Source organism: Chamaea fasciata, unplaced genomic scaffold (genome assembly GCF_029207755.1).
Source record: "Chamaea fasciata isolate MVZ Bird 193981 ecotype frontalis unplaced genomic scaffold, bChaFas1.0.hap1 SCAF_21, whole genome shotgun sequence".
Classification (NCBI taxonomy): Eukaryota; Metazoa; Chordata; class Aves; order Passeriformes; family Sylviidae; genus Chamaea; species Chamaea fasciata.
The window spans coordinates 8,356,319-8,383,409 of NW_027094106.1; the positions used below are offsets into that span (position 1 = coordinate 8,356,319).

General features: G+C 49.1%; 1 protein-coding gene across 2 annotated transcripts in view; it reads left to right on the plus strand.

Moving 5' to 3' along the window:
- Positions 1-3,365: 3,365 nt before the first annotated feature.
- The window catches only part of YPEL2 (yippee like 2), a 31,958-nt gene continuing 8,232 nt past the window's right edge, over positions 3,366-27,091 (plus strand). Inside the window, exons 1-3 of one of the 2 annotated variants that reach the window (XM_066201732.1) lie at positions 3,366-3,432; positions 9,238-9,392; positions 14,502-14,815. In XM_066201732.1, the coding sequence (XP_066057829.1) occupies positions 9,341-9,392; positions 14,502-14,815 (366 nt within the window). In that variant the 5' untranslated portion in view covers positions 3,366-3,432; positions 9,238-9,340. The remainder of the gene's footprint in view (positions 3,433-9,237; positions 9,393-14,501; positions 14,816-27,091) is intronic. The other variant, XM_066201733.1, reaches the window with a different exon arrangement.

Sequence of the window (27,091 nt, forward strand, 5' to 3'; positions counted from 1 at the left end):
GGGAATTGGGGGGCATTACAGAGTCTTTTAACATGGGAAGTACTTATCTGTGATCACTTCAGGTGGCATAAATCTGCGGCTCAAACAGAATATTCAGAACAACTTCACCATTTATTTATCCACAGCGTGAAGACTCGAGGTGCTGATTATTTTAAGGAATTTTCAGGATGTACTTGGGGGTTTTTTACATTGTTTTGCCGCTGAAATTCCCCGTGTCCGTGGAGAAGGGATGAATTTTGGCAGGAAATAAATCGGAATAAAGTGCGGTGCTTGCTCTGTGCTGCCGCGGGAGGCCGCCACAGCCCGAGCATTCCCGCTGCATTTCCCTGGGGATCCATCGTCATCCTCACCCTATTCTGAGCTTTTACCAGCTATTTATTAAGCTGGAAATTATTAATAATTATGGAAAGGGGGAGTTCCTAATTGTAAAATCTGGAATGTTGCCACGGAAGGGAAAATGAGGGATCAGGTTGTTTCACAGTCATGGCTTGGTGATTTTTTGGGGGCAGGATGAAGCACTGGGAGGTGCTGGTTGTTTTATTTGTTGGGCTAAAAATAGTGAAATTGGGGAGGGGAAAAAAAACCAACTTCTGTTAATGATGGAAACACTGGAAGGATGTTTCCTCGTGTCTCTAAACAATTTCAAATGTTCCCATTTTACAAATAGAGAAAAAAAGGCCATAGCAGGGGAGGTATCTTGATTACCAGGCCATTAACACCTGCTGCAAAAAAAAATCCAGGAACGCCAAGAAACTGAGATTTTTATCAGCTTTAAACACACAATTCCCCAGACGTTTAAGGCAGTTCCCCGGTGGGTGATCTGCTATTTTCTCCCCTCTCAGTATTGCCATGGCAAAAGTTTCCCCCAGGCAGCGATGCTTGATCACTTGGGCTTTTCTTGTTTAAATGATAATTAAGGTTTCAACTGATAGCAGACACTGAGCAGGGACAAACAAGTAGCTGTGCTGCTCAGGCTCCAAGAAATGAGTGTTTGCAAATAGTGAAGTTAAAAATCCAGTCTAGCTGTTCAGTTGAAACCTAATTTGTAAATATTGTAGAGCCAAAATTCAATTTTTTAAAAAATAGATTTCCCTAAAGCTCAGCCCGGTAAAAGTTTTCATGGTGGAAAGTTTGCAACCAAACTGTGTAACGCGGGACCAAATGTGAAAATGGGACTTGAAGCTTTAATAAGCAGCATTTAACCCAACCAGCATTTTATTTTGAAGGAGCGAGTGAAATGCTGCTGATAAAACGCTCTTATCCCTAAACAAACTTCCAATTTTGGCGTTTTTTATGGTGATATTTTACTGCAACCTCAAAGCTGTGTGAGCTCTCAGATTTCCAGGGCGATGCTGAACTTAGAGCAGTAGAATTCCAATTTCTCACCCCCCTAAACCAAGCTTATTACAACAGAAACCTTTATATATAACCAATACTGATGTTCACCTTGCAAACAATAATGTCATTTTTATTAACAAACCGAAAATTCGGCTGCACAACTGGGGTGGAAAAAAAAAAAAAATAATTTCACTAACGTGCAGCAGCCTCTTGATGATGTAAATTTGTTTTGCCGATGGTTCCTCGTGGTTTTCTGGGTGATTTAAAGTTGAAGTAAACTCTGTCACCGCTTCCTGCTGATAAGCTCGTCTGGATCTGTTAAACACAGAGCTTGTAGCACTGGGGAGAGGGGCAGAAAAAGCTGCTGTTTGCTCTTTGCTGCTGCCTGGGGAAGGCGGGAGGTTATCTAAGAAAAGAAGAAGCTTAAAGTAAGCCTTCAAAGCAGGCTCCCCTTGCAGCTGTCTAAAGATAACACAAATAAAAATAATAGCAATTTTCCTTTTTATTTGGTGTGTTTAATAGCTGGTAACTACCCTGGTGCTTGAATCTTCTGTTGGCAGCGTGTTTAAATTGCACCACGAGCGTACAAGGGGTGGGGAAAAAAAAAAAAAAAAAAAAAAAAAAAAAGGAATTTAGTATTGAAAATCTGGTGGTGGAATTCCTCACCCAGCTGGCAGCCGGTTCGGTAATGTGATCAGAGGGGTGGGCTCGGCTTGTGTGGAAGGAAATATAATTTATAGCGCAAGGTAGGATGTTGTTTTACCGACAAAAAATTATCACGGCTAATGGAAATATTGCTTTATTTAACATTTGAACCAGAACGTTGCTCTTAATAGTTCCCAGGGATTACCAATTAAGGAATTCTGCAGTAAAATATCATTAAGAATTTGCTTAAGCAGGAGACTGTTAGAACAAGAATAATCTCATAAAGCAAATACATTCCAGCCCTGAAGACGAAGAACTTTAATCCGTGGATGTAAGAAATGGACAGATAAAAAATACTAATTAAATATTGTTAATGTTGGAAACGTCCAGGGCCGGGTTGGAGAGGGGTGGCATGGGGATGGACTTTTGGGTCCCTTCCACCCCAAACCATTCTGGGATTATTAAACCTGTACTTTATAACACTGAATTATTGTTATTAGGGAATAAAAACGTGCAGGGAGAAGCCTTCAAATTACCTCGTCCTGAGCTGCTGGGTGCTGCTGTGTTAATTACAGAGCTTTGAGGGGATGGCATTTAATTGGGCTTTGCTGGGTGTTGTGAGCACATCTGCAGCTGTTGGGGGACAAAACTGGCAGGATCTCTGCTGGAAAAATTCATGGCAGGGGCTGGGATGGAGATTTCCGGGAGAAATATGGAATATCCTCATTTTTGCAATTAGCCCTGTGGCGTTTTGGAGAAGCTGGGTTGGGATGGGTGGATTTGGAGGGGTAACAGTGGTGGATTCGGGGGTTACTAGTGGTGGATTTGGGGAGTTAATATCGGTGAATTTTGTGTCTATGCTCTGCCGCTGCTCCCCCACCCCCGGGGCCACCCCCAGCGCCCACCCTGCGCGCCAGACACCGCTAATTACCGCTAATTACCTGCGCGCGGGGTGGGGGAAAAGACGTAAACACCGCGAAACCACGGGGGGAAAAGTGACCACAGCTTCCCCCTTTCCCTGCACCCCGAAACCCGCGGGGCCGCGCATCCGCCGCGCCCCCTGCGCGCATCCCCGCGGGCGGGCGGGCGCGGCTCCTTTAAGAGCCGGCGCCGCGTTTGTTGTGCGGCCGCGCGAGCCGCGCTCCCATTGGCCGCCGCCGCCGCCGCCGCTGCGTGCGGGCCCGCCGGTGCGCGCGGGGAGGGGCGGGGCCACCGCGCCGGCGCCGCGCTCTGAGTGGCTCGGTAAAAATGGGCTGCGGCCGGTATTGACCAATCCTCGGCGTGTTGCTATGTGCCGGCGGGTGTTGATTGGGTAGAGGAGGTGTCGCTCAGCGCCGGTAGGGTATAAGGGGAGGGAGCAGGCACGGGGCGGGGGAGGCGCTGTGGGGTCTGTGCGCGTCGGCGGCCGCCGCGCTCGGTCCGCGCCGGGACGCGCTCGGTGCGGCCGCGGTGAGTGAGGGCGGCACGGAGAGCGTGCGGGGCGTGAGGGGCGACAGCGGCCGCCGAGGAGAAACGTCCCGGCCCGCCCGCGGTGGAGCCGGGGCTGGGCGGCCGCGCGCAGCTGCGCCACAGCCGCCTTCGTGTCCGTGTGTCCCCGTGTCCCCCCCGCCGCCACCCGCCCCGCGGAGCCGCGGGAGCATCCCCGGGGGGCTCCATCGGGGCCGGTGGGGGAGGTGGGCGAGCCCCCGGGGCTGGCGGTGGGAGAGCCGAGCTGGGCGAGCGGCGGCCTTTGTGTGCGCGGCCGGGCCGGGGGAGATATGGAGGCGGGGGGCAACAGGTCCGGCCGGGAGGGGTTCGGTGCCGCCGGCCCGGGGGTCAGCGAGGGAACGCGGCCGGTCCTTCCTCGCCGCCCATCCCGCTGTGACCATGACCACACCGTAACCCTGAGCCCGCAGGTGGGACAGGGTGCGCGGGGGGCTCGGGCGGTGACCCCGCGGAGCTGCAGCATCTTCCCCCCCGGGGGCTCCGGGGCGGCAGCTCCGTTTGCCAGCGGCGCTTTGAGTCCCCGGAGCCCCGGCCGTGCTCGGCTGTGGCTCTGCTGGAGCGCTGCCGTGGTGCCCGGGGGGGCGCAGGGATTGCGGGATTGCCCCTCCCAGGGCAGTGCTGGCACACGGAGCAGCGAAACCGGGCGCGGGGTAACTCGGCCGCGCTGTGTTGTTGCTGTGGCCTCTGATAAGGGTGTAGCAGCTTCCTCTTCTGCAGGGCTCCGCCGAGGGCCAGGGCTCGGGGCGGAATGGTAACGGGGTTCTGCATCACCATAGAAACTTCTGGCTTTGATCCAGAAAAGCCACAGAAGTTCCAGGTGACAGAAGCAGCCGTGGGTCCACAGCTTCAGGTTTTAATGCTGATTTTTGAAGTCAAGCTGACTCGAAATGCTCCGGTTTAAAACGTGATTTTCACCTGGGTGGGAATAAAAGAAGTGGTATCCTTGGCAGCCTCACCCTACAGTTTACTGGAGTGGCTCTGTCCTCACCTTTTTCTGTCGTAGAAAACATCCGGAGGAAGGCCTGTCAGAGCAGTGTTCCTCGGGTGCAGCTGGGCAAGGGCGGGACAGAGCCCGGCACCTGCCTTCCTGCCCCTTCCTTCCTGCCCTGCCTTCCCCTGGCCCTGCTCCCCGCTCCAGATAAGGATTTTTCCTAATGCGTTTAGGGTTGCTTAAAGCTGGGCAGCGCAGGGAGGCCTGTGCCGAGTGAGAGGGGTTGTAAACAAGCAGATTCTGGGGGAGCTCGCCTTGTAATCCGTGAGAGGATTCTGCCTGGAAAGGATGTGTTTTGTGACTTCATCCTCGCTGAGCACTCCCACTGATTTTTGTTCGAGAGCTCATCGTGTTGGATCCACGCCTCTGGTTCCTTGTAAACATTGTTTGCTGTGTAAGGGCAGTGCTGGAACAGGGAATTGGGACGTTCTCCCTTTCACCCTGGATTCCCTGGTTGTTGTTTTCCTGCTGAAAGCTGGGTAAAAGTGAGGGCTGTGCTTTGGGAATGCTGTAGGGAGGGCAGAGACATTGTTTTCATCTGATGGAGATGTGAAGTGCTTCTGTTATTTATTTATTATTTTAGCTTTCTTTGCAGGTGTCTCTTTCCCAGTGCCAGGATTGGAATAACTGGCAAAACAGTCCTTGAGCTCCTTCGTGTCCTCTGGATCCATAGATCCTGAATAAATGATTTCCTTTCCTGGCTGCTTGGTGTGTGCAGTTGAGTCAGGGTTGTGTTGGAGAAGGCAGCATCCCTACCTGTAAATCCACATTCCCTCAAAGGCTCCTTGACTCATGGATTGAATGAATACCTGTTGCTGAGAGAGAGAATTTAATTAAGGAACTGGTCACTCTGGTGTAGGTCCTGGCTGGCAGTTTAGAAAGTTGGGATGTAGTACCTGGTGTGGTACTGCAAAAGCATTGCAGAGGAGTAAAAAACCATTTCTTTCTTGTTCTTGCATCACAGCCTCGCCTTTGCCCCTGTGTTTGGAAGAAGAGGCACCAATAAAGCCAGGCTTTCATGGGGCTTTGGTCATTACCTGGCACAGCTTTGTTTGCTTGAGCTTAAGCAGAGTCTTCATTAGAGGTCAGCTGTGGAGTGCTGGATCACAGAGTGGAGTCAGGAATGGGGGAATGGAGAATTCAGGTCCCTGGGCTGTTTTGAAGCTGATCAGGATGTCCAAGATGTAGCAGAGTGTGTTTATTGCCTGGAAACCAGGGCACACAGCTGCCTTTTCCCACTCCTTGACTGAGACCTGTAAGTTGGTCCTTAGGATGTTCCATCTCCTTTGTGTCTTTTTATTTGTAGGTCTTGTCCTTTAGATCCAATCTCGGTAACTAATGCCTAAGGACAGGTTTCCTTTTCCTTCCAGAAGCCAGGGGGAGTCCATGGAAGAGAGAGACTATTCTGACTCCAGGATTTTTCATTTCCTTAGTACAGATCTTTAGCTGCTAAATCAGTGTCTGTTGGCCGCGTGGTGCTGATTGAGATTGAGGATTTCTTATCTTTGTCATTTTGGGGAGAATAAAAAGACAGTTTTCCAGGAGTGCTGTGCCCTGGCCCTGAATCCTGGTCCCTGGTCTCACCTCCCTGGATTCTGGCACTCGGTTATCTCCGAGCCTGGTTTCTGCCGTGTCATTTTGCCTTTTTGTCCCTGTTTATCAGCGTCTGTGGCTGTCCTGCACCTCGTAAGCGGAGTGTTCCTGATTCTTGTGTTTCTCTGCAACCCTTTAGTGGACAGCCCCATCTCCCAGGCCTGCCTGGGAGCGTTTGCAGCCTCTGATGTGGGATGTCCTGGCCATGGGGAGCAGCTCCGTCTCCGGAAGCGTCACTGGACTGGCCAAGCCACTTAAGGCTGCAGGAAATAACATAATTAATGAGACTTAGTTCTCCCACAGTCTTGTACCTGACAATCTCGAGTCACTTGACAATGCTAATTAAAGCTAATCACGCTCCTCTGTTTTTAGTAAATAGCTATTATCCCTGCTTCACTCTTGCTTTAACAGATGATAGTGCCAGGCACTGTGACTCACTGGGAGTTATGGGAATGCAGCTTGGTGGAGCTGCCTTCCGGTCTGCTCCCCGACTGATCCATCTAGAGATTGGTTTTTTTTTACACCTGCTCAGGTGTTTTGCTGACTCACAAAAATACATCACTTTTAGACTCTCCCTTTTTTTTTTTTCCGCTGCCATCATGATTTGTACAGAGCGAAACTCCCGCAGTCGAGCAAAGGCTACTAAAAGTTCCACAAGCTGAGGATGCTTTGAATTTGCCCTTCAGAGAAGTTCTTGATCTGCTGAGAGGGAGGGGAGGCAGAGTGGTGTCACTTCTCCTGTTTCACACTGGCACCACGAGGACAAAACGTAGCGTGGCGTGACCTGGGCATTGCGCAGCCCAGCCGTGGAGCTCCGGAGGAAACCTCTGAGGTTTCACTGATGAAATACGGCTGGAGCAAGGTGGTACTAAAAACAGACTGGCCAGCATCGCAGACAGACCAAAAAAGATGGGGTTAATCATTAACTGTGGGGAAATAAGAAATCTTGAGGAGAATCCCAGGAACTCCCAGCTCGAACGCGCGTCAGTCCTGTCACAGAACTGTGCGAGGTGACTCAGTTCACCTGCCTTGGCAGCCTGGAGAGGATATCCAGGAGGAACTAATGACAAAACCTGGCAAGGCAACAGCTGACTTGACCTTCTTAAACTAGATTCAGTTATAGAGTATCTGTCATGTGAAGATCCAGGCTCTAAATCCTCACCCGACTTTGCCCCCTTGACACACAGCGCTGCTGCAGGGAAGTGAGGAGGGTTGTGGCTGAAGTGCCCCAGAGTTTGTCCCTCGTTAGTGCAGGAACTGTTGCATTAAAAGTGTTTCTGGCAGAGCTGGGTCAGAATTCACTATTTTACCCTCAGCTTTACTCAGAAAATAATGAGATGTACCAGGGTACAAAACAAAGTGGCTGCCTGTCCTGGGACAGATGAGCTGCTGGGCAGAGCAAGGCTGGGTTAAAGATGTCCCTGGGAAGAGCCCTCTGAGCAGGTGGGGTTTGTGGGCAGGTGAAAACTTGGGAATTTGGCAAGGGGAGCTTTTAGTAGTGAGTCATGACAGGCAGCTCTAGCAGACCCTTCTTTAATGTCTTTGAGGATATTGAAATGATCCTTGCAAGTGATAAATGTTCTCACTGTGTTCCCTGGCCTTATCAGGGGGAAATGGATGATCCCTCCAGCAGACCCAGGTAATTGAATCCTGGGCATACCTACGTTTGCCGGAGGGGGAGATAATGAAGTGGTCTGAGGAGCACCACAGAAAATGCAGTGATAGGAGATTTATTTGGACAGCCAGACTGTTTTGCAATTAAAGCAGATCAAGCTGAGAAGTTGGGATGATGGAAAGCGTTTCCATTTTGTCAGGGGATGATCAGTTGGATGGGAAGAGCTTTTCCTTGCTGCCTTTAGTTGAGGTTGGTGCCAGAATAGCAAGGCAGGGGTCTAGTTTGGTTTTGTCGAGCGCTGTGTCTGTGGTGCTGGCACAATCCCTGGTCTGGGGCTCCAAATGTGACCGTCACCTTGAAGGTGGCTTTGTCCAGCACCGGGGTGGGTCTGAAACGAGGAGCTGCAGCTCAGCTGATTCAGCTGCAGGACTCTTATTACCCTTTCCTGGGGCTCTGCAAAACGTAGAGGAGGAAATGGAGTCACTTGTGTGTTAAATTAGCCCAGCCTGCAGCTTTTATTTGTGGCACGAGTGGGATTTGCTGGTGGGAGCAGACGGAAGCTCTGCCTCGTTGGGAATCTCGCTGCTTCTCCAGGAGACTTTCCCTGCCGTGTTTGGTGCCTCTGGAGTGGCCTCTGCTGGAATTGGGCCCTGGCTTTGGCCGGGGGGACCTGAAGGTGGCCAGCTCACAGCTGTAATCTCGCCCTGCTGCTCCTTATCAGCGCCACAGGCTCCTCTGCATTGCAAAGATATTGCTGCCAGGCAACTCGGGAGAGTGGGAGAGAATTGAGCCAGAGGTGTCAGTCATTCCTTGGAGAGGCTGAATCCTCCAGTCCCTGCTCCTGTGGTTTCAGAGACAGGCCTGGGAAAAGTAATCAATTATAATCTTTCAATAATACTTTTAAATTTAAAAAAAAAAAGGTTTAGAGGAACCTTCTGTAATAAACCACTGAGCCAGGTGATGTCTGTCCTAGCTTGTCCCGTGCCTGAGATGAAATTGTAAAGGAAAGGCTTTGATTAAAACATCCAGAATTGTTTCCCTTCGCTGCTTCCCAGGGCTGTCTGATGGTGCTTTGGGTCGTGGGGAGAGATGGGCGAGCAGTTCTGACACCGAGTGCTCCAAGCCCAGCCTTAGGCTGGAAAGGAACTCAGAAAATTGTCATTGTCACCTGCTCTGTGTGGTCAGGAGCCAGAAGGAAGCTCCTCTGCACCACCTTCGCTGAGTCCTTTTAACCCGTTCTTTCCCTTTCCAGTTGGCTGAGTGCTGTAATTCACACAAGGGTTCCTGCCTGGAATGCAGGAGCCTTTTGGCTTCTTGCATTTGGGAACCTGAAAATGCACTGGTGCGGGTTTTAAAATAAGTGCAACGCCTGATTTTGATTTAATCTCCAAATTGACAGCACCTAAATCAACTATGTCAAGAACCGTTTAATATTAATAAATTTAATGGGTTTTTACTGGGTTACAGTGACAAAACTACACAGACTTGAACAAAATTCGGACTTGAAGTGAGTTTTTAAATTTGCTCTTTGTTCCTTTCAAGTTCCAACTCATTTTCCTGCACTTTCCAGGTGACCTTTAGAGGCAGCCTGTCCCTCAGAGACACCCCAGGGGGGTTTGTTGCGGGTTGCTGCATCTTTTCTTGACGAGAAGAATTATGACAGACATGGAGTGATGATCTTAAAGAGGAGAGGGGGAAAAACCACCGAAGCCCAGGCTTTAGAAGGTGATTAACACACTGAGGCTGGCAGCGGCGGCGGGGTTGGTGCTGGGAGCTGTTCAGCAGGGTAACGCGGGGGTTTTTCCTGCCGGGCTGCCTCTGGAATGTGGAGCACGGCAGGTGCAGCAGGGCTGGCATCCTGCCCGTCCCGGATTCCCTGTGGCCGGCTGGAGAGGCTGGGATTGCCTCCTGCTGCAGCTCTTCCTCAGGCCCTCTAGTGGTTTCCTGGCAGGTGTCTGGAGCGCTCTTTGCCACCAGCATCACCTTCATCCATCCCTTCCCTCCATCCCTTCCCTTTCTCCCCAAACCATGAGTTGCCTCCTCACAGTGTTGAAGAGGTGAAGTCACTTGCTGGGAGACACCCAGAGGAGGAAAAAAGAGTTAAATATTACTATTTGTGTTGTAATTGTGTCCATGCAGCTGATAAAAGAGGGTTCCTGCTGGTTGTTTTCACCGTTTTCTCGTGTTCTTTTCCTGCCTCCAGGGTTTGGAGGATGAGCTGAGGTGTTGGAGAAGGACACGCAGGGGTCAGTGGTGCTGAGCTCTTTGCAGCGTCACCTTAGCCAGGGTTGGAAATTGGTGCGTTTCAGAAACTCGATGCTGGAGGAGTGAAGCACATTGTGTTCACCCATCTGCTGCTTCAGCTCCTTTCTTGGCTTCCCCTTGTGTTGTTCCCTGTTTAAATGCAGGATGCTCATCCTTCCTCCCAGACCTTCCCCAAGGTACATCCCACCCTCAGACGATCTGGTTCGTCTTCCCCGGAGCTGTGGATCTCCAGAACTGCCCCAAACCAGGAGATTTTGTCACCATCAGAGTAGAAAATGCCCCTTTAGCAGAGCCAGGTGTCTCAACACATAACTCCTGTTCCATAGGGAAGCAGAGCAGAGGCCAGCCTTCCTCCTTCGAGCTGCTTTAAGGAATATTAAGGCAGTTTTTGTCAAGAAAACCCTGGTAAGTGGCTGAACTTACCTTGAGAATTTTCTTGGAATCCTGCTCAGAGCCTGGAGCGACCCAGGCTGCCACAGCTCAGACACAGAAAACTCTCCAAAACCAATTCCTCTTGTGCTTTCCCTGCACTGGGAATCAGCACATCTCAAACTGTTTCTGTATTAACGAGACCCACCAAAGGAGAAAGGTTGGGTTTCCAAATTATCCATTTCCAAATTATTCCAAAAACCCAATCCTGGGTTATTTCAGAGCTGCTGCAAACGGCTTTTTGTAGCATTTGCTATATTCTAATAAGAATTTCACAGGCTGGAGTTTATCTTTAGAATTGAATAATCCATACAACAAACTCCCAGACCCAACAAACCTGTTGTTTGTCCTGCCACAGGGAACATTTGCATCTGAGCTGCATTGCAAATGGATTTTATTCCAAATTAACCTTGTGTGTGTGATGGTTTAGTTCCCTGGCATACGGACTCATACACGCAGTGGCCTTTGTCTGGCAGGTGCTTGGCACAGACTTCCTCCCTTGTTTTGTGTTTCCTGAATTGCTGACAGCTTCGTGTGGAAAGTGGGTGTTGGACACCCACAGGTGGAGGGTGGATTCTGATCCCAAAAGTTGCCCAAATGGCAAAATGTGTGCGGTGATTTTTTCCCATCAGGAAGCTGATATACCAAAACTCAGCAGGATAAAAGCAGGACAGCCCAACACGCCCAGTGCAGGCAAGCCAAACGTTCAGCTGATTCTCTCGCTGATAACCCACAATAAATGATGTTGGAGGCTTTCTCTTTAGAATTCCTTCCTTTTTTGTCTCAACCAGTTTTCTGATATTTTTTTTTGTGCATTAATTAACAGGCACGAATTTCTCTCCCATTGAATCGAGTGAGTGCATCCCAGAGATAAATTTCTCTTGAATGAGAAAAGAAAAATAATGGATGATGTTGCTGGTGACAGATACTCATCTCTCTGACAGTCCTGGGCATGATGATAAAGTGAACAAACCTCCTTTTGTTCTGTTCTGAAGTGAGTGGAATGACTCCCCTGCTGCCCACTGCCTGTGATGCTGATGAACATGAACTCATCATTCTGAAAACCAGAGGCACAGCCCAAATTCATCCCCGTGCCTTTGTTCTGCAGCAGAACAAATGCACTGTTAGCTGGTAATTGTCTCCTAATTCAAATGTAGTTGTCATTAGGACATGAAAAATCCAAGGGGTTGGGTTTTGCTTTGCTGGGAGCCACTAAATACGTTCCAAAACGATATTTGAGACAGAAATTGATCCTGCCAAGCTGCTGGCTGTGCTTGTAGGGTATCAGAATGCATTTCCTGTAGGTTTTCCCTCCTCTCCCACACTTCGATGAGGACAGAGCTCTCGGTAGACAATGCACATGTGATCAGGCTGTGTGAAAGCGGTGTGTTGATAAATTGTAGCTGCCATAGCTGAGCTTATCTGAAGTTTTTATTCAAGGCATTTTCTTAACAAGGCTTCCCACCAAGATCTTGGCTCACAAATCTTTATTCTCTGCCCTGCCTGAAGCAGAGAGATGGAGTTTGCCTTCTCAGCACAGCCCTGAGAACAGGAATTGCAGTTCCTCTGATATCATCTCGCCTGATTTTTTTGGTGGTTTTTTTTTTTTTGGTCTGCTTTTAAAAGGTCAAATGTTTTTTTTTTTGCTGATGTTCAGTGTGTTATGAGGTCAAATAAATGAATGCTCATGAGCTGCTTTTGCAGAAAGCTGTGTGCAGCAGATAATTCCTGTGTGTGTTCATTGCTCTGTCAGATAAATGCAGCTGTAGTATTTCCTGGTTTATTCATTGTTCTGGAGCATTGATGCTTAGCAGGTCCGGACAGAGGGGCCAGCAAACAACAAATTAAAGGATTGCTGTGATATTATTCTGGTTGGGCTTTATTTATCTCTCTGCTGGGCTCTGGGGGTGCCTGTGGATTGCCTCCCTCAGCTGATCAGGAGAGGAAAGTTTGCCATGGCAGGATGGAAGCGGTAGGAGTGGTGATGGATTATTTTACTGATCCGTGCTGAGGTGAAGGTGAGAGGGGACTGCACCATTTCATTCCAAATCAAGTCTGAGGTTTAGACAGAGTCAGGATTCTCACTGAGGAATCAGGTGAAGTGGTTGCCAGCCCTTCCTTGTGCTTTCCTGCAGGTGCTCTGTCCAAGGGAACCTGTCTCCAGACAGGACCCGGTTGTATTCGGCCCCAGGAAGGGCGCACTTGGTCTCTTGCTGCCCTGCACTTGGAGGATCACAGATTTCAGGTTCTGGGATCCCTTTAGGGCTGGGATAAAACACACCACCTGCTCAGTCAGGGCCCTGGAATTTGGGGATGGTTTTGTCTCAGCAGAAAATGAGGATTCTGCTTTGGTTTACATCTGATTTCTGCCCTCGCACAAATTCAGGCTGCGGTCCTTCAGTGCTTCTCACCTTGGTTGGGAAAACAATGCTGACCAAAGCAAGGCTCAGTTCTGTCAAAGTTCTGGTGCACACAGAGAACTGGGGCAGGATACAGGTGAAGACTGATTGATCTTCCTTCTCTGATGAGTGTCAAAGGCAAATCTTGCTGAAATCCAGAGCTGCAGCTGTGGAGCAGCCAGTGCCCAGTCCTTAGCAACTGGCCAGGTAAATTCCTGGCAGAAATCCCCATTTGGACTGGACAAGAGAGGGGTGAGCTCCTCTCAGGCTGGGAGATGAACCCTCCTGTGTGAGGATGGGTCCTGCTTAGCCGTGGCTGGAACTTTAATTGGAAAAGGTCAATCTGATCAGTTGGTGTTTGCAGAAAGCTTTAGGAATGAGCACTGCTGTGGAAGTGCTGACTGCTGTGATCACGACAGATGCGCTTTATCAGCAGTTTGCCTGATGAGCAGGATGCCTTTTTCCCATTTGACTGTGAGGGAGCTGCCTCTTGGAGAGCAGAAGAAAAATATTTCCAAAAAAATGAAAAAAAGAGAAATGGGTATCCTGTTGTTTTACTGGATCCTTCCCTGTGAGGGTGGGGAGGCGCAGGGTGCCCAGAGCAGCCGTGGCTGCTCCATCCCTGGAAATGTCCAAGGCCAGAGCTCTGAACACCCTGGGACAGTGGCAGGTGTCCCTGCCCGTGGCTTGGGGAACGTGTTGGAGGCAGAGGTTTTGTGCCTAAGATGTTATTCCTTGTTTTCTTTATTTTGGGGGTGGGTGCTGGTGGGGAACTTGGTGTTGTTCCGTGTTTGACACACCAAGTGCAGGCTGAGAACAGAATCACATGTTTTATGGGAAGGAGAATCCTCCTGGGAAGAGCAGCCAGAGTTCACGATTAATTTGTAGAGCATGCATGCACGCCATGGATCTGGGAGGGAGGGGAGCTGCTTCCTTTCTGCTTTTCCATCCTCAAAAGGAGCACTTGTAGCTGGTGAGACTTTTATAGGTGTGGGATCTGAAAACATCATTTCTGCCAACAAAAAAGAGACCCAGACTTGAGCTGCCTTGCAGGTGCTGTCAGATGATGTTGGAGTGTAAAATGGTGTTTCCATCCTGAATAGGGTTTTGAACTGTCTCTTGCTATCAGGAGTAGTCTTCAGAGGCTGTGCCTTGCTTTGGCTGCTGTCAGATGTTCAGATAAAAAAAAAAAATAAAATATTGGAATATTGGAGTGCAGTTTATAGAGTAGCTTTTACCTTCAGAGCTTGCAGGGTGTTATAAAGGAGAGTGTAATGAAGGAATCCTGCATTTCCCATGTGGAAAGTAGGGCAGAATGAAAAGGAAAACTGGTTTGGTGACTCATGCCCGTAGCTGGTGGCTCAGAAAACCCAGATCCAGCTCTCATTTTTCCTGTGGATTCTGGGATGTCACAGCAGTGAGTCACACAGGGGACAGCAGGGCTCCCCACTTTCTCCCTGGGCTGGCAGAGCCCGAGGAGTTCCCAGAGGGGTTTGGGAGACCAGGATGATGGAAATCATCTTCACACCTCTGCAGTCATTTCCAGAGCTGGAAGAGCGAGTGGAGATAACAGCAGGCAGGTGTGAGGGCGGTCAGCAAGTGAATAAATATCTGTGCTCCTGATCTAATCCCCAGGCATCATCACTCCTGTCCCCTGCTCCTAAATCCAACCCTAAATCCCCGCGCGGGCCGGGACCGTCACCTCTGCAGAGCTGAGTGTCGTGTCTGTTTCCCACCGCAGGTTCCTGCGAAATCCCCTTCTTCCCGTGCCCAGATCTCTTCGTGTGGAGCCTCAGCAGCGTGTGGAGCCTGCCCCACACACCCCTCCCCTGCCAAACCACGGCCTTTACCTGCGTGTTCCGCTGTTTCCCGTGCGACCCGTCCTGCGGGAGCGCCTCCTGGGCCGGCCCCGAGTTCAGCCAGCGCTCCGTGGCTCCAATGGTGAAGATGACAAGGTCCAAGACTTTCCAGGCGTATCTGCCTTCGTGCCACAGGACCTACAGCTGCATTCACTGCAGGGCTCACCTGGCCAACCACGATGAGCTCATTTCCAAGGTAGGTGCTCCCTGGAGCAGGCGCTTCCCTCGCGCCGCGCGTCGGTGCCTGTGGAAGTGCTCGGCCTCATCCAGCTGCCTTCTTCCCTTGGAAAATGGGCTCTCAACCCAAAGGATCTGTTTGTGAGCTGCTGGGTTTGTTTGGACTTTTTGGGGTCTTCGCCATCCTCACAAGTGCAGGGGTTGGTGCTGAGCTCTTCACTCTTGTGGGCAGGGAATGGCTGGAGCTCAGTCAGGGGAGGTTTAGTTGGATATCAGGAAAAGATTTTCACCCCGAGGGTGGCTGAGCACTGGAAAGGGACTCCCCAGGGTCTGGTCACAGCCCCGAGTCTGCCTGAATTCAAGGAGCATTTGGACAAAGCTGTCAGGAGCAGGGTGGGATTGTTGGGGTATCCTGTGCTGGAGTCGAGCTCAGTGATGCTGATGAGTCCCTTCCAACTCTTGAGGGCTGTTAGGACAAGCTAAATTAAAAGCTCTCGGAGCCAGTAAGTGTTTTAATGCAGAAGGAGCAGGCCAGTAAGAGGAGCTTGTTCAAAAGTTTAGTGTAAACTAAACTTCCCCAGTGTCTGCTGGAGCCTGCAGTGCCTGGCTGTGGTCAGGCATCGAGCTCCCAGGTCTCAGCTGCCTTGGAATAACTGTTCCGGAAAGTTTATTCAGCTTATAAAATCTGTGTTCAGAAAAAACAGGCATAGCCAGAGATTTATGAGCTGAGTGGAAATGGTGCTGTGAGCTCTGTGTGTGCAGCTTGAATAGTTCAGCTTCTTGGAGCAGCCTGGGATCACCAGGGACAGAGGAGCTGTGCCCCTTGGGAAGGGGTTTGAGATGTAAATGTAGCAGCATCTGTGCCCTGGAGGTGAAATTGCTTCACCTTTGGGCCAGCTGGGTGACTCCAGGCCCCTGTGCCCAGCTGAGGTGAGGCAGTGACTCCCTGGATTTTTATTTGGTGCCCCGGATTTTGTGTTGGGACACAGAAGGTTCTTCACTGGCGGAGGAAAGAGGCTTGTTTTCCTTGCTGTTTTTACAGTAGATTAGAGTCTGTGCTTTTGTTTCTTGACACTGCTGGTCCCCAGCCAGGCAAAAACAAGGCTGTGCATTCCCAGTGCTTTCACCTCTGGTGCTTCCTTCCCCTCCTTGTTCCATGTCCATGCTCCAATGCAGCCAGCCTTGCAGGTTAAGTAGCTTCCAGCAGGGCAATGCCAGTGCTGCCAACTGCTTGGAATTTGAGTTTCTAGCCCAAGGCAGGCAGAAACTGCCCAGGAATGCTGACTGCTAAAGCATGGCCAGGAGAGGGGAAGGAGGGAAGCACAGCGTGACTTTTGGAAGTGTCAACTCCAGTGTGCTCTGGGATCTGCTCCTTCTAGAAGTTCATTCCAGACCACGGTGTAAATTAACAGTTGGAGCCACTAGCAGGTCATGGAATTTGAATGCAAAGGGTTTGGGGTTTCAGGGTTTTGTTTCTCAGGGTTGTAAACACGAATAAAAACACATTCTTTGTGTAGTTGGGAACCTTATAAAAGTACAGTTGTGCAATCGTGCCTCGTACAAGTGGCTGTTTGACAGAACAGAAGGGCAGTCCCTGCCTCAAGGGGCTTCCAAATGTGGAGGAGCTTTCCCAGGCAAACTGAAATAGTGGCTTTTTTATCTGTTTGACTTCGGTTTGCAGAAGGCCTCGGGGAGATGTTTCAGTTCTTTCATCACAGCCCTATGTTCACATCCCTGAACCAGGCACTGCAGTTGTGGGGTGGCTTTTTTTTTTTTTTTTTCCACATGAAAACGTGGCAGAGGAAAAAGGAGGAACGAGGATGGGAAAGGGAGTGGGAGATTCTGCAAGAGCAGGAGCGTTCCTCAGGCTGTGCTGCAGCTCATCCTGAACCTGACTGTGCCCCTCAGATCCAAACAGCCCAAATGGCACCATCCTTGGAAACATTCCCCACAAAACAGGCAGGGGGCTGGTGATTTTGCCTCCATGAAATTAAATTTTTGCCCTGAGCTGGGCTGCTCTGCACTCCAGGAGGTTTTTTTTTGCTCCTTTTGGATGCCCACAAGTTGCAGCACTGGCTTGAGCTGTTGGATGAAACACAAGTGGAGCTGAATCCCAGGATTGTTCTGTGTCAGTCCATACTTTGATTTCCTCTCCACCTCCCAAGTCTCCCAGCCCTTCAGCACCAGTGTTCACTTAATTCTGGCTTCAGGGTGTTCTGCCAGCACCAGGTATCCAAAACTCTTTGACAGACACACCTTGGCAGGGCAGTTTTTTGCTCCCTTCTCTACTTCAGGAAAACCTTGTGCTTTCAAAGGGGCAGAAGGTTTCTCAATAAACCATTGCTATTTCAAGAGAACAATCGATGCTGAGGCTTTTAAGAAAACCCAAAGCTGTTACATGAAGCCAGTTACCAAAATGTTGCTTACTTGGCCTTTTATCTCCTGCAGCCTGAGGGAGAAAGTGGTTTAGTGGGTCTGATTTTGTAACAAGATCTAAATTGTAGGTTGGACTGTCTGGCCAAGAAAGGCCTTATTGACTTAGGAAATATTAAGGTGATCAGATAAATTGGGTGGAGTGAGTAGTTTTCCTTTCTGTGTTCCTTTGGTGTCTGGCTTAGCATGAGTGGAGGTTCTTGTTCCCTTGGAGCAATGCATCATTTAAAAGGCTGTGCCAAATTTAGTACATACTCTTGTTTCACTGCTTTTTTCCAGTGCCTTAAGTGGGCTGAGACTTTGGGAGCTCAACCCTGCCCTGCAACAGATTCCTTCGTGACCTTGAGGAAGTCACTGGATGTCTTTTGTTCCTCCTTTTTTCCCCACCTGAAATGCTGCTGCTTTGTCCCGTCTGCTTGGAAGGTTTTGGAGCAGGTCCTGTCTGCTCCTCCAAATTAGTACAGGGTGTCCCAATCCTCTTTGACTTTAATGTGAAAACAAAATCACCCTGCCAGGCAACTGTACTTAAAAAGCATATTTCAATGCCAAGAAAATAAATAAGTGAAAGGTACTTCTTGTTACAGGCACAACATCCCATGGCTTTTAGAATGTTTTTAAGAAAAATATATATTCCATAAGCAATGGCTCCAGGAAGGAGACACAGGAGTTTTTCTGGACAAATGTGCCTTTTACATCATGTTCTAGTGGGGCCTGAGGGGAACAACCAACAGAACAGACATTTAACAAGGTAAAGTTAAACAAGTTCTCTCAAGCTGGCAGGGGTGAAGCTGATTTCTGCCTGCTCTGAGCTATTCCAGCTCTTTGTGTTGGGATCCACACGTACTTGGTGCCCTTAAAAGAGGATGGGAACAAGAGCAGAAAGATCCAGGCCAAAGATGCCACTTGAGTGTCTAGGGTGCTGATTTTATTTTTTTTTTTTTGTGTGCTATGTGAGCAGTAATTCAGCAGAAATGGCCCCGATTATGGAAATATGTGGAGAATGTCTTGTGGGCGTCCTGCAGTTTCTTTCTTTTTTTTTTTTTTTTTTTTTCCGTGAATTACTGTGATCCAACTGCTAAACATTACTCAGGGATGGATCCTCTGAAGTTAGCCCGAGGCTTGCCGGGGAAATTTAATGTTTTCCCTTTGATGTCTGCATGGAAGCTCGCTGAACATGAATGGGAAATTCTTCAGCACAAAAGGCTGCAGCTCCTCCAGCAGCTGAGAATTTAGGAGAAACCGAGGACTCCTGTGTGCCTGACTTACTCATTTAGGGGTTGTTAAAGAGGGAGCGCTTAGAGGCTCTTTTTGATCTTCTCAGTCGGGACTTGGGAGGTTTTATCAGGAAAATTCCCTCCCAGTCCTTGTGGCCTCTCTCTTTCCTGGCTGCTGCAGCCCGAGCCCGGTGGTTCAGCAGCTCTTGGTGAGATTTACAGCTCGCTGAAAGCAGCAAACTTTGCTCCACGTTGCATCTGGAGGATGTGAAAAGGATTTGAGGCTTTGGTGCTTCCACAGGAGCTGTGGATGAGCTCAGCTGCTTTGGGAGCATTGGATGCACCACATACAGTTGGGTTTTTTGGTTTGGCTCTTTGCTTTTCTTTCTTCCTCCTTTCTTTCATGTGGACAAAGGCAGTGTTTAATGTTCTTTAGGGCTTTACTTCTCAGGAACCAGCTGATATTTGTAGTCCGGTTCACTTTGAAGATGTGAAGTTATTTGCTGGGTGGGGGTAACATGCACACGAGGGAGAACAATAAATTTAAAATTACAACGTGGTAATCTTTAACCTAATGGAAAAAGAGGCATTTAATGAGTGTCCAGGACATGTCTGATGAAAATCCTGCATTTCCATCATGGGAAGAACCAGTGTACGAGGTGAGATGAGTATTCCTTTCTCAAGGGTGAAGTCCTTTCTTTTCATTACACAGGTTTTATTCTTGATTTTAAGTAGATCTTGTTCCTTCCCAAATATGAATTTAAGTTCCCAGCTCCACAGCAATGAACTCCTGAGGCCAGGAGGAGCCATCCCATCACCACACCTGACCTCCTCTGGGGCATGGGCCAGTGGATTTCACCAGGATTGCAGCAATCCTTTCAGGAAAAGCATTTAATCTCCATTTGAAGACTTCAAGAGGGGAAATTCAGGAAATTCACTGCTCCCTTTGGTCATTTTTTTTTCCAGTGGTTAATCATCCTTACTATTAAAAATCAGAGCCTTTGAATTTAGATTTGTCTGACTTGTGCTTCCCATCATTGGCCATTATTTCATTTCTTTTGCTAATAAAACACTTCTCCAGTCCCTGTTCTTCCCCCTATAAAAGGTCTGCAGCAACCAAAGTCGCTCTCGATCACTTTTTCTGGACAGACTAAACAGATTCAGCTCTGTCACGGTGCAATCTGATTTTTTCCAGTTACACCTAATTTTTTGCGGTTCTCTCCTACATTTTTAGCATTTTAATATCTTTCTGAGGGCTGGAAACAGAGCTGCTCTCATTGTTGCAGCCTCAGACTCTGCAGCAGCCTCTTTTCAGCTCACACATTTCATAATTGTATCAGTCTCACTGGCTCAGCACTGCATAAAAATCTTCTCTTCATTTATTTGCTGTGAGCTCTTCATGCACCAGATTTATCAATTTTATGCACATTTCTAGGAGCTGTCCAGTAGCTTTTGGGATCCTGCTTTCCAGCTCTTGTTCCCTAATGAATTTGCCGCTTCCAGGCATTATTCAGAGCTCGCTCTTAATTGCAAGTATTAAGAGTTCAAGCAGTAAGTGATAAACAGCAAAGCAGCTCCGGGAAAAGTCATTAAAGAGGTTTTGGTTTTTTTTGAGCTTCCCATTTCAGTGCTGTGAACGTGAGGGGCGAAGGCACCTTGTCGTTCTTGGCTTCCATGGAGTTTTAAAATGAAACGCAGGTCGGGAGGATTTGGGTGCTCGGTAGAACAATGTGTCATCAGAGCTGCTCAGTGGCTCTTTTCCTCCAGCCTTTCAGCAGGAGATGCGGCTTTAATTCCACTTTTCCAGCCAAATCCATCCCCAAAACCCTTTCCTGGCAGGTTGGTGTTTGCAGGGAGGAGGGCAAGAAGGGGCTGAGGTTGTTATTTGAGTCCCTGAGCTCGGTGTTCGGGAGGGAATAAACAAACAAACCGACTGCCCTTTGCAGGGAAACGTCAGGATGTGAAATCCGAGCCCGGGTAATGAGGATTTGTGGTGCTCATTCCATAATGCAGCCACCTAAATTAGATCCTTCTGTCCTGTGGAATTGCTTCCTCTGGGATTTACCCTACAAGCGTTCCCTCAGATCCTGCTGTCCGTAATGGGATTGAAGAGAGAGGCAGGCTCAGGTGGGTTTGTTTAGTCAGGATATGGTTGTTTGATAGAAGGAGCCCAAGGTAATTTGTACCTCCCTGCGTAATTGTGTTTATACAGCAATTAACTGCTGTGTGATTTTTTTTAAAAAATATTTCATTCTGTTCCAAAAAAAAAGGAAAAAGGTAATAAATCACAAGAGTTTAGAATTCCCTGTCAAGGAGGAGGACCAGGGCAAAAACGGATTTTTCTAATCCATCACTCTGTTCAAGGAAACAGCTCTCCTTTCATCTGCTGCTTCCTCTGCCTTAGAATTGATGACCTGGGCATAAATAAAATATTGTTCCCATTTATTATCCAGGGAGCTGCCAGGGAGGAAGGACAGTTGAATCATCAGGGGTTTTGCTGCGACTGCTGCAAATCCTGAACAACTGGAGCTGGGGAGGTCTGAGCCCTCCTGGGAGTTCCAGCTGTTGGCCCTTGCAGCTGGAAAAGGAGGGAATTCCAGCAGAAATCCAGGGCTTGCTCCTGGGAGGAGCTGCCCCGGGAATTTCCCTTGCAGGTGTGTGGTTTTAATCTGATTTATCCTTGTGAGAGCAGCGCAGGAACACCACAGAGCTCTGGTTTAATCACACAGAAATATGGGGGCCATGCAGGGGGGGCTTTTCCCACCTGCTGCCTTTGGGGAGAAGAATCTCTGGGGAGAATTTGTGTTTTAGAGGAGCAGGAAATGCTGTCTGAGGGCTTCACTTGTGCTTCAGGGGGGCTGTTGTGTCTGGCACATCCCTGCAGGAGTCTGTCCTCTGCAGTTTTCCTCATCCTTGCAATGGGCAGAGATTGGAGCTCGGACGGACAAGGAAACTCCACCCAGAGTCTCCTCTCCTCAAATGCAGAAAAATTTCATTACATTAATGTTGGATTGTCCGCTGTTGGTTCATGATACTTCGGCATTTTTTGGGAATCTTGTGAAAAGGAGGATTTTTCTTGGCTCCAGCGCCCAGAAATGTGAGAGGAGGAGAGAATCTCCCTTTGAAAACCAAACCAAACCGGACCAAACAATGTCCTTATTGAAAAAGAATTTTAAAACGAACCATTCCTTAAATTTGCCTGAGGGTTTTAGGGATCAGGAGGTTGTTGTGTGGCACTGGGACACTGGGATTTTGGAGCTGTTATCCTGACACAACTGTTAGGAGCAGTAGCAATAACAAAGGTGGAGACTGAGACTGGAGACCTGGAATTGGGAGATTTCCAGTGATCCCTTTCAGCAGTGATTGCCATGCAAAAAAAATGAGTTAAAATCTGATTCCAGCTCAGCTCTGAGGACACATCCTCAGCAATAAAATAAATTTCAGTACCAAAACTTGTTTTGACAAGACACAAATATTGAGAATTCAGGTGATGGATTTAAAAAAACGAATGAAAATTTTAATAAATGATGAAATTCTCAGCCAGGGGGTGTTTGGTAACTTCATGTCCCTACAGTGGATCTCCTCACAGGGGAGTTGCTGTCCTGGACAGATCAGCTTTTGCTGAGAAGCAAGTCTGCCCTCAGTGTCAGCATTGCTGCTATTATGGGCTGCATTAATGGCAAACAGTGCTCCACTGATACGTGGACACTCACTATTATGCTGCTAATTAAATAACTTGTTGCATTAGCACTTTCCATCTTCCACCCCAGCTCCGTGTTTATCTCCAAAACCCATGCAGCAGCAATAATTAATGTGGAAATAAAGGGCTTTTTTTTTTTTTTTTTTTGGTTCAAATGACTGGGTTGTTGCAAGGGAAACAGCAGCACTCGAAAGTGGGGGATAAAACCCACAGCAAAAAATTGCATTTTTTCATCCCTGTCTAAAGAGAAAGGGCTTCGTTGTCACTTCCTGTGGTTTTTCCACAGCAAATAACAAAATTTTCCTTATATTGCCCTTGTGCATTCCAGGGGTAAACGGTGCCTGAAAGTGCAGGGATCGGGGATAACCAGGGCTCTCCTTGGGATTCACCATCACACACATCTCTCCTCCCTGCCTGGGCTGCAGAGAGCAGGGCTCTGCCTCCCCAAGCCGCTCTGCTTTTCTCTGCCCCCTCAATTAATTGGAGTAATTGCTTTGAAAAGTAAACATCTCCATCTGCTCTTTCTCCCCGCAGTATTTCCATCCTTTTTTCATCTTAAAGGCAAGTTTGGAAGCACAGCAGCAGCAGCAGCAACCAGAGACTGTGGAAATCACAAGAGAAGCCCCAAAATATTGGGAAGTTTTATAGAAGTAATAAATCTGAAGGGTTTTTTGTTGTTCCTTTTTTTTTTTTTTCTTAATTTGCCTTCAGTAGTTTGTGCCCTTAGCATTTGCATTTTGAAATTTCACTTTGAAGTCTGTTGAGCTGGAAATTCTTTTAAAAATAAATAAGAACAGAGTCCAGGAGCCCAGGGCTTCAGGAAGGAGAGAGGGAATAGCACAGGGCTCGTGATAACATGAGGAAAATTCAGTGTTGTGATTGAAGTGGGTGAGGACAGCCTGGCAGGCACGTGAGGGACAAGGGGACAGAGCAGTTCACAACTATTTTGTGAATTCTGACATTTGTTTTAATGGAGTTTGGCTCGGGATTTAGCTCAGCGGAGCAGTGTCTTAATCTGTGTTAGCAATCCAAGTGCTCGAGGAAAAACCACCCCCTCGATTTCAGGCAGTTTGTATTTCCCTGAGTGCTGCTCTTCATTAATTGCATTGCCTCAGAAATTCTCCCTTCTGCAACTGCAAAATAAAATTTCCCCTTTGAGGGGAAATCCCCTGTCCTCTGGGTATGGATAAATAACTGGGACTGACCCATTTAAATCCCTTCCTCAAGCCCCACGTGCCTGTTGGTTTCCCATCTTCCTGGGATAATGCTGGATTGTCCGCTGTTGGTTCATGATACTTCGGCATTTTTTGGGAATCTTGTGAAAAGGAGGATTTTTCTTGGCTCCAGCGCCCAGAAATGTGAGAGGAGGAGAGAATCTCCCTTTGAAAACCAAACCAAACCGGACCAAACAAAGTCCTCATTGAAAAGGAATTTTAAAACGAACCATTCCTTAGATTTGCCTGAGGGTTTTAGGGATCAGGAGGATGTTGTGTGGCACTGGAGCACTGGGATTTCAAAGCACAAGGATTCTTGTGGGTTGGAGCGGGGCTGGGGTTTGGATCAACACCTGGGAGGCAGAACAAAAAAATCGCAATGATTCTCCCACCAGAATAAAACCAGACAAAAGGCCTTTCACCTGGGCACCTTCCTGCTCACAGGCTGCAAAATCTGGAGCTGCTCTGAGCGCGGGATGCAGCAGATCCTGGTTGTTCCCTGGGTTTTTTGCACAGCAACATAAACTGCGGGGCAATAAAGGCCGCGCTGAATTAATTGAATTATTTCAGAGATGAGTTTGGTCCACTAATTCCGTATCGACTTTGGACTTTAAATAGCATTAAGGACCCGTGGTAAAACTCAATTAAAACCCAGGAAAGCAGCTGGAGCGGGGTGAGGTCACATCTGTGCGCGAGGTGGAATAATGGAACCTGTTCCCTTGACGTGGCTCCGTGTCTCCTGTAATCGGAGCAAAATTGAACCTGTTTAATCTGATCACGGCCTGGCCCTCCTGTGAGGGGGAGCAGGGTGCAGTTAATGAACCCCGAGGGGCTCTCTGCAGTCTGTGTGGGCACAGGGACCAAGCCATTGAACCCTGGTTCCCCTGGGAGATGGAGGTGGATGGTTGGAATGGTCGGTGTTGTCACAGCTTTTATTTTCCAGGGTTCTCTTCTGCCCTGGAGCCATCATCCACCTGGTGCTGTTACAGGCAGTGGTTCCCCTAAGCACATCCCAGGGCTCATCTTTTTAATCGAATTAAATCAAATTTGGCTTGAAAGGTGCCGCGAAGGCCGAGCTTTGTGTGGGATGTGGGAAAGCAGCAGGTAGGAATTGGGATTAAGCGCGTGAGCAGAAGGAAACCTGGGCTTTGGGGACGCCTTGGTACTCAGACTCGTGTCTGGTTATATTGACACCACGTTTTGTCTTACTCAAAGGTCTCCTCTCCCTGTTGAAGCTGTATTTTATGAGGTCATCTCATCCTTGGATGTTTCAGGGTTAAATCAGCAGCGGGAACAGATAAACCTGACAGTCAGTGTTGTGCTGTGGCCGTCGTAACTCAGACCCAAAACGTGGGGACTCGGTGATCCCGGATCTCTCTGTGTGGATTTCCCAGGCACAGATTCAGTGCCCGGGGGTTTGTAACATCCCTTCCCTCTCTGCACCACCCTGCCCTGTGGGGATACCCCAGGGAACGTGTCCTTTTTGGCAAACCCTGGTTCCTGTGCCCGTGGGGCTCCTCCCGACGTGCCACAGCCGTGGCTCTCCGGGGTGGCTCTGGGCCCTCAGCTCCGTTTGCATCCCTGCAGTGGGAATTACTGCAGGGGCAGAGCTAAAGGGGCACACGCTGTTCCCTTTCCCTCTTGGACCTCTCTGGGACCACTTGCCTTTTCATTTCTGTTTTATTGGATTGTTCAAAGGCTGCCAGCTGGATATAGGTTCGTGGGGGTTTTCTCTGCTGCAGTCTGCAGGGAGCAAGCATCGCTGTGGAGCCGTTCAGCCCTGGCAACTGCTTCCTCTTTTTCCAGATGATTCCAGCAGCTCTTTTTGTGTTTAGCCCATTGTCAAACGGCATCACAAAGGACTTGGGGTATTAATCCTGTCATCTGTTCAGAGAGTGGAACTGCTGAGTGGGCTGTGCTGTGAACGAGGAGCTGGAGGTGCAGCAGGGACGGTGTTTTCAGAGTTGGTGCCTTTCCCTGGCATCGCTGATGGGTTGCCAGGATTCCCTCCTGTGTCTCCAGCAGTCAGCAGAGAGGGGAATGTGCCAGGAAAAAGGCCTGGAGGTGGAAAAGGTGGAGAGGCAGAGCCCTTCCCTGCTCAGAGCTGTGGGGTCAGCACTTGGGGCCGAGAGCAGGACAGAGCAAACGGATTTCCCCAAACAGCTCCCAAGGTCGTGGCTGCTGAGCAGAGCGGGATTGCAGGTCCTGCAGGCTGGGCCCATCCCAGGGGCTCCCAGAGGAGCTGGGTGTGGGTGCAGGTCCTGCTGGCTCCTGCAGCAGGGCTGGTTCAGCAGCATCTGTGAAGCCCCAGGTGCCTCCGTGCAGCCCGAGCCGCTCCCAGAGCTGCGCTTCTGCCTCTGTGCCAGCACGTGTGGAGACCTCCCCCCTGCCCAGGGCTTGTGTCTGCCCCACACTGAGACCACGAGGCCCCCCCGGGACTGTCCTTTATCTGGCCAGCAGGGCGAAGAGGGAAAAGCCATCTCCCTGGAACCCACCCCAGCCCCGGCAAAACATCTGCTTTTTTAGAACAGCCATTTCACAGCTCTAATTTGGGATCAGCACAGCTGAGGGGCCACAAGGAGCAGCTGCAAGTTGGGTGGCAGGAGCTTCTCAAACCAGAGCAGCTGCCAAAGCATCTTAACATGGACGAGGAGAGAGAGGAGCCTCCAAACTGCTGACTCCAGGCCGGTGCCTTCCCACCTGGACACTCCAGTCAGCATTCCTTGGGCCCTGCAGCTTTGTGCTTCTCCCCTGAGCACCCAGCAGTGGGGAGGGTTCCTGAGCTCAGTGCCAGGAGGAATGAGCTGTTGTGCATCTCCAACCCCAGCAGCTCGAGTGGATTTTTTTCAGAGGGCTCAGACAGGATGGGGAGAGGGAGGGTTCTGTGTTCTGGCACGTCCAGATGTGTTTCCAGCCAGACGCTGAGCATTAGCAGTGCAGGGGAAAAAAAAATTTAAAAAATCTGTGCTTGGGCTTCCAGTAGGAAACAACAACAGAAAGATCCTTTCCATTTCTTTCAAAGATCCTTTCCATTTCTTTCAAAGATCCTTTCCATTTCTTTCAGCTGCAAAACCACGCCAGGAGCTGTAATTTCAGAGAGTCTGCGTGTCTGTGGGAGGGGGATTGAGATGCACCTTTGAAAGTGTATCAGGAAAAGCTGCACGGAGAAAAATGCAGAGCACAGAAAGTAGGTCTGGCTGCTGGCTGTCACTTCAGCGAAAATCAAGAGTGTTGTGGAAATCTTTGCGTGCCTCTTAAAAGAAAACAAACAGAACAACAAAAACAAACACAAGAGCATCTGCTTGTGTATAAATATACCTGGTTTTGTCTGATTTTGTCGTTCCCATTGCAGCATATGCCAGTTTTTCTGGCATGCCAGAGGAGCAGGAACATCTCCAGGAAAAGCTCAGGTTACAACACCCAGATAAAAGCTGCCTGTGCCACCTTTCTGAAGATACATCCAGCTTAGCCTTGCAGAGGGAAACGCACCGGGGAACTTGTGGTTACCAGACTTCTCTCCCTCCTTTTTAAAAGTTTTGCCAAATCCTTTGCTGGCTGCAGGGTGATTGTTGAGACAGCACTGAAAGCTGAGCAGCGGTTTGTTGAAAACTTCTGCTTGGGCAGGGGATAAAAAATGGGATTTTTTTCTTTTTTTTTTCCCCCAGCGACCACCCTTAGATACCCTCAAGCAGCGGTTTGAGCTGGGAGGAAAGGCAGGCACCTCTGCTGCTGTC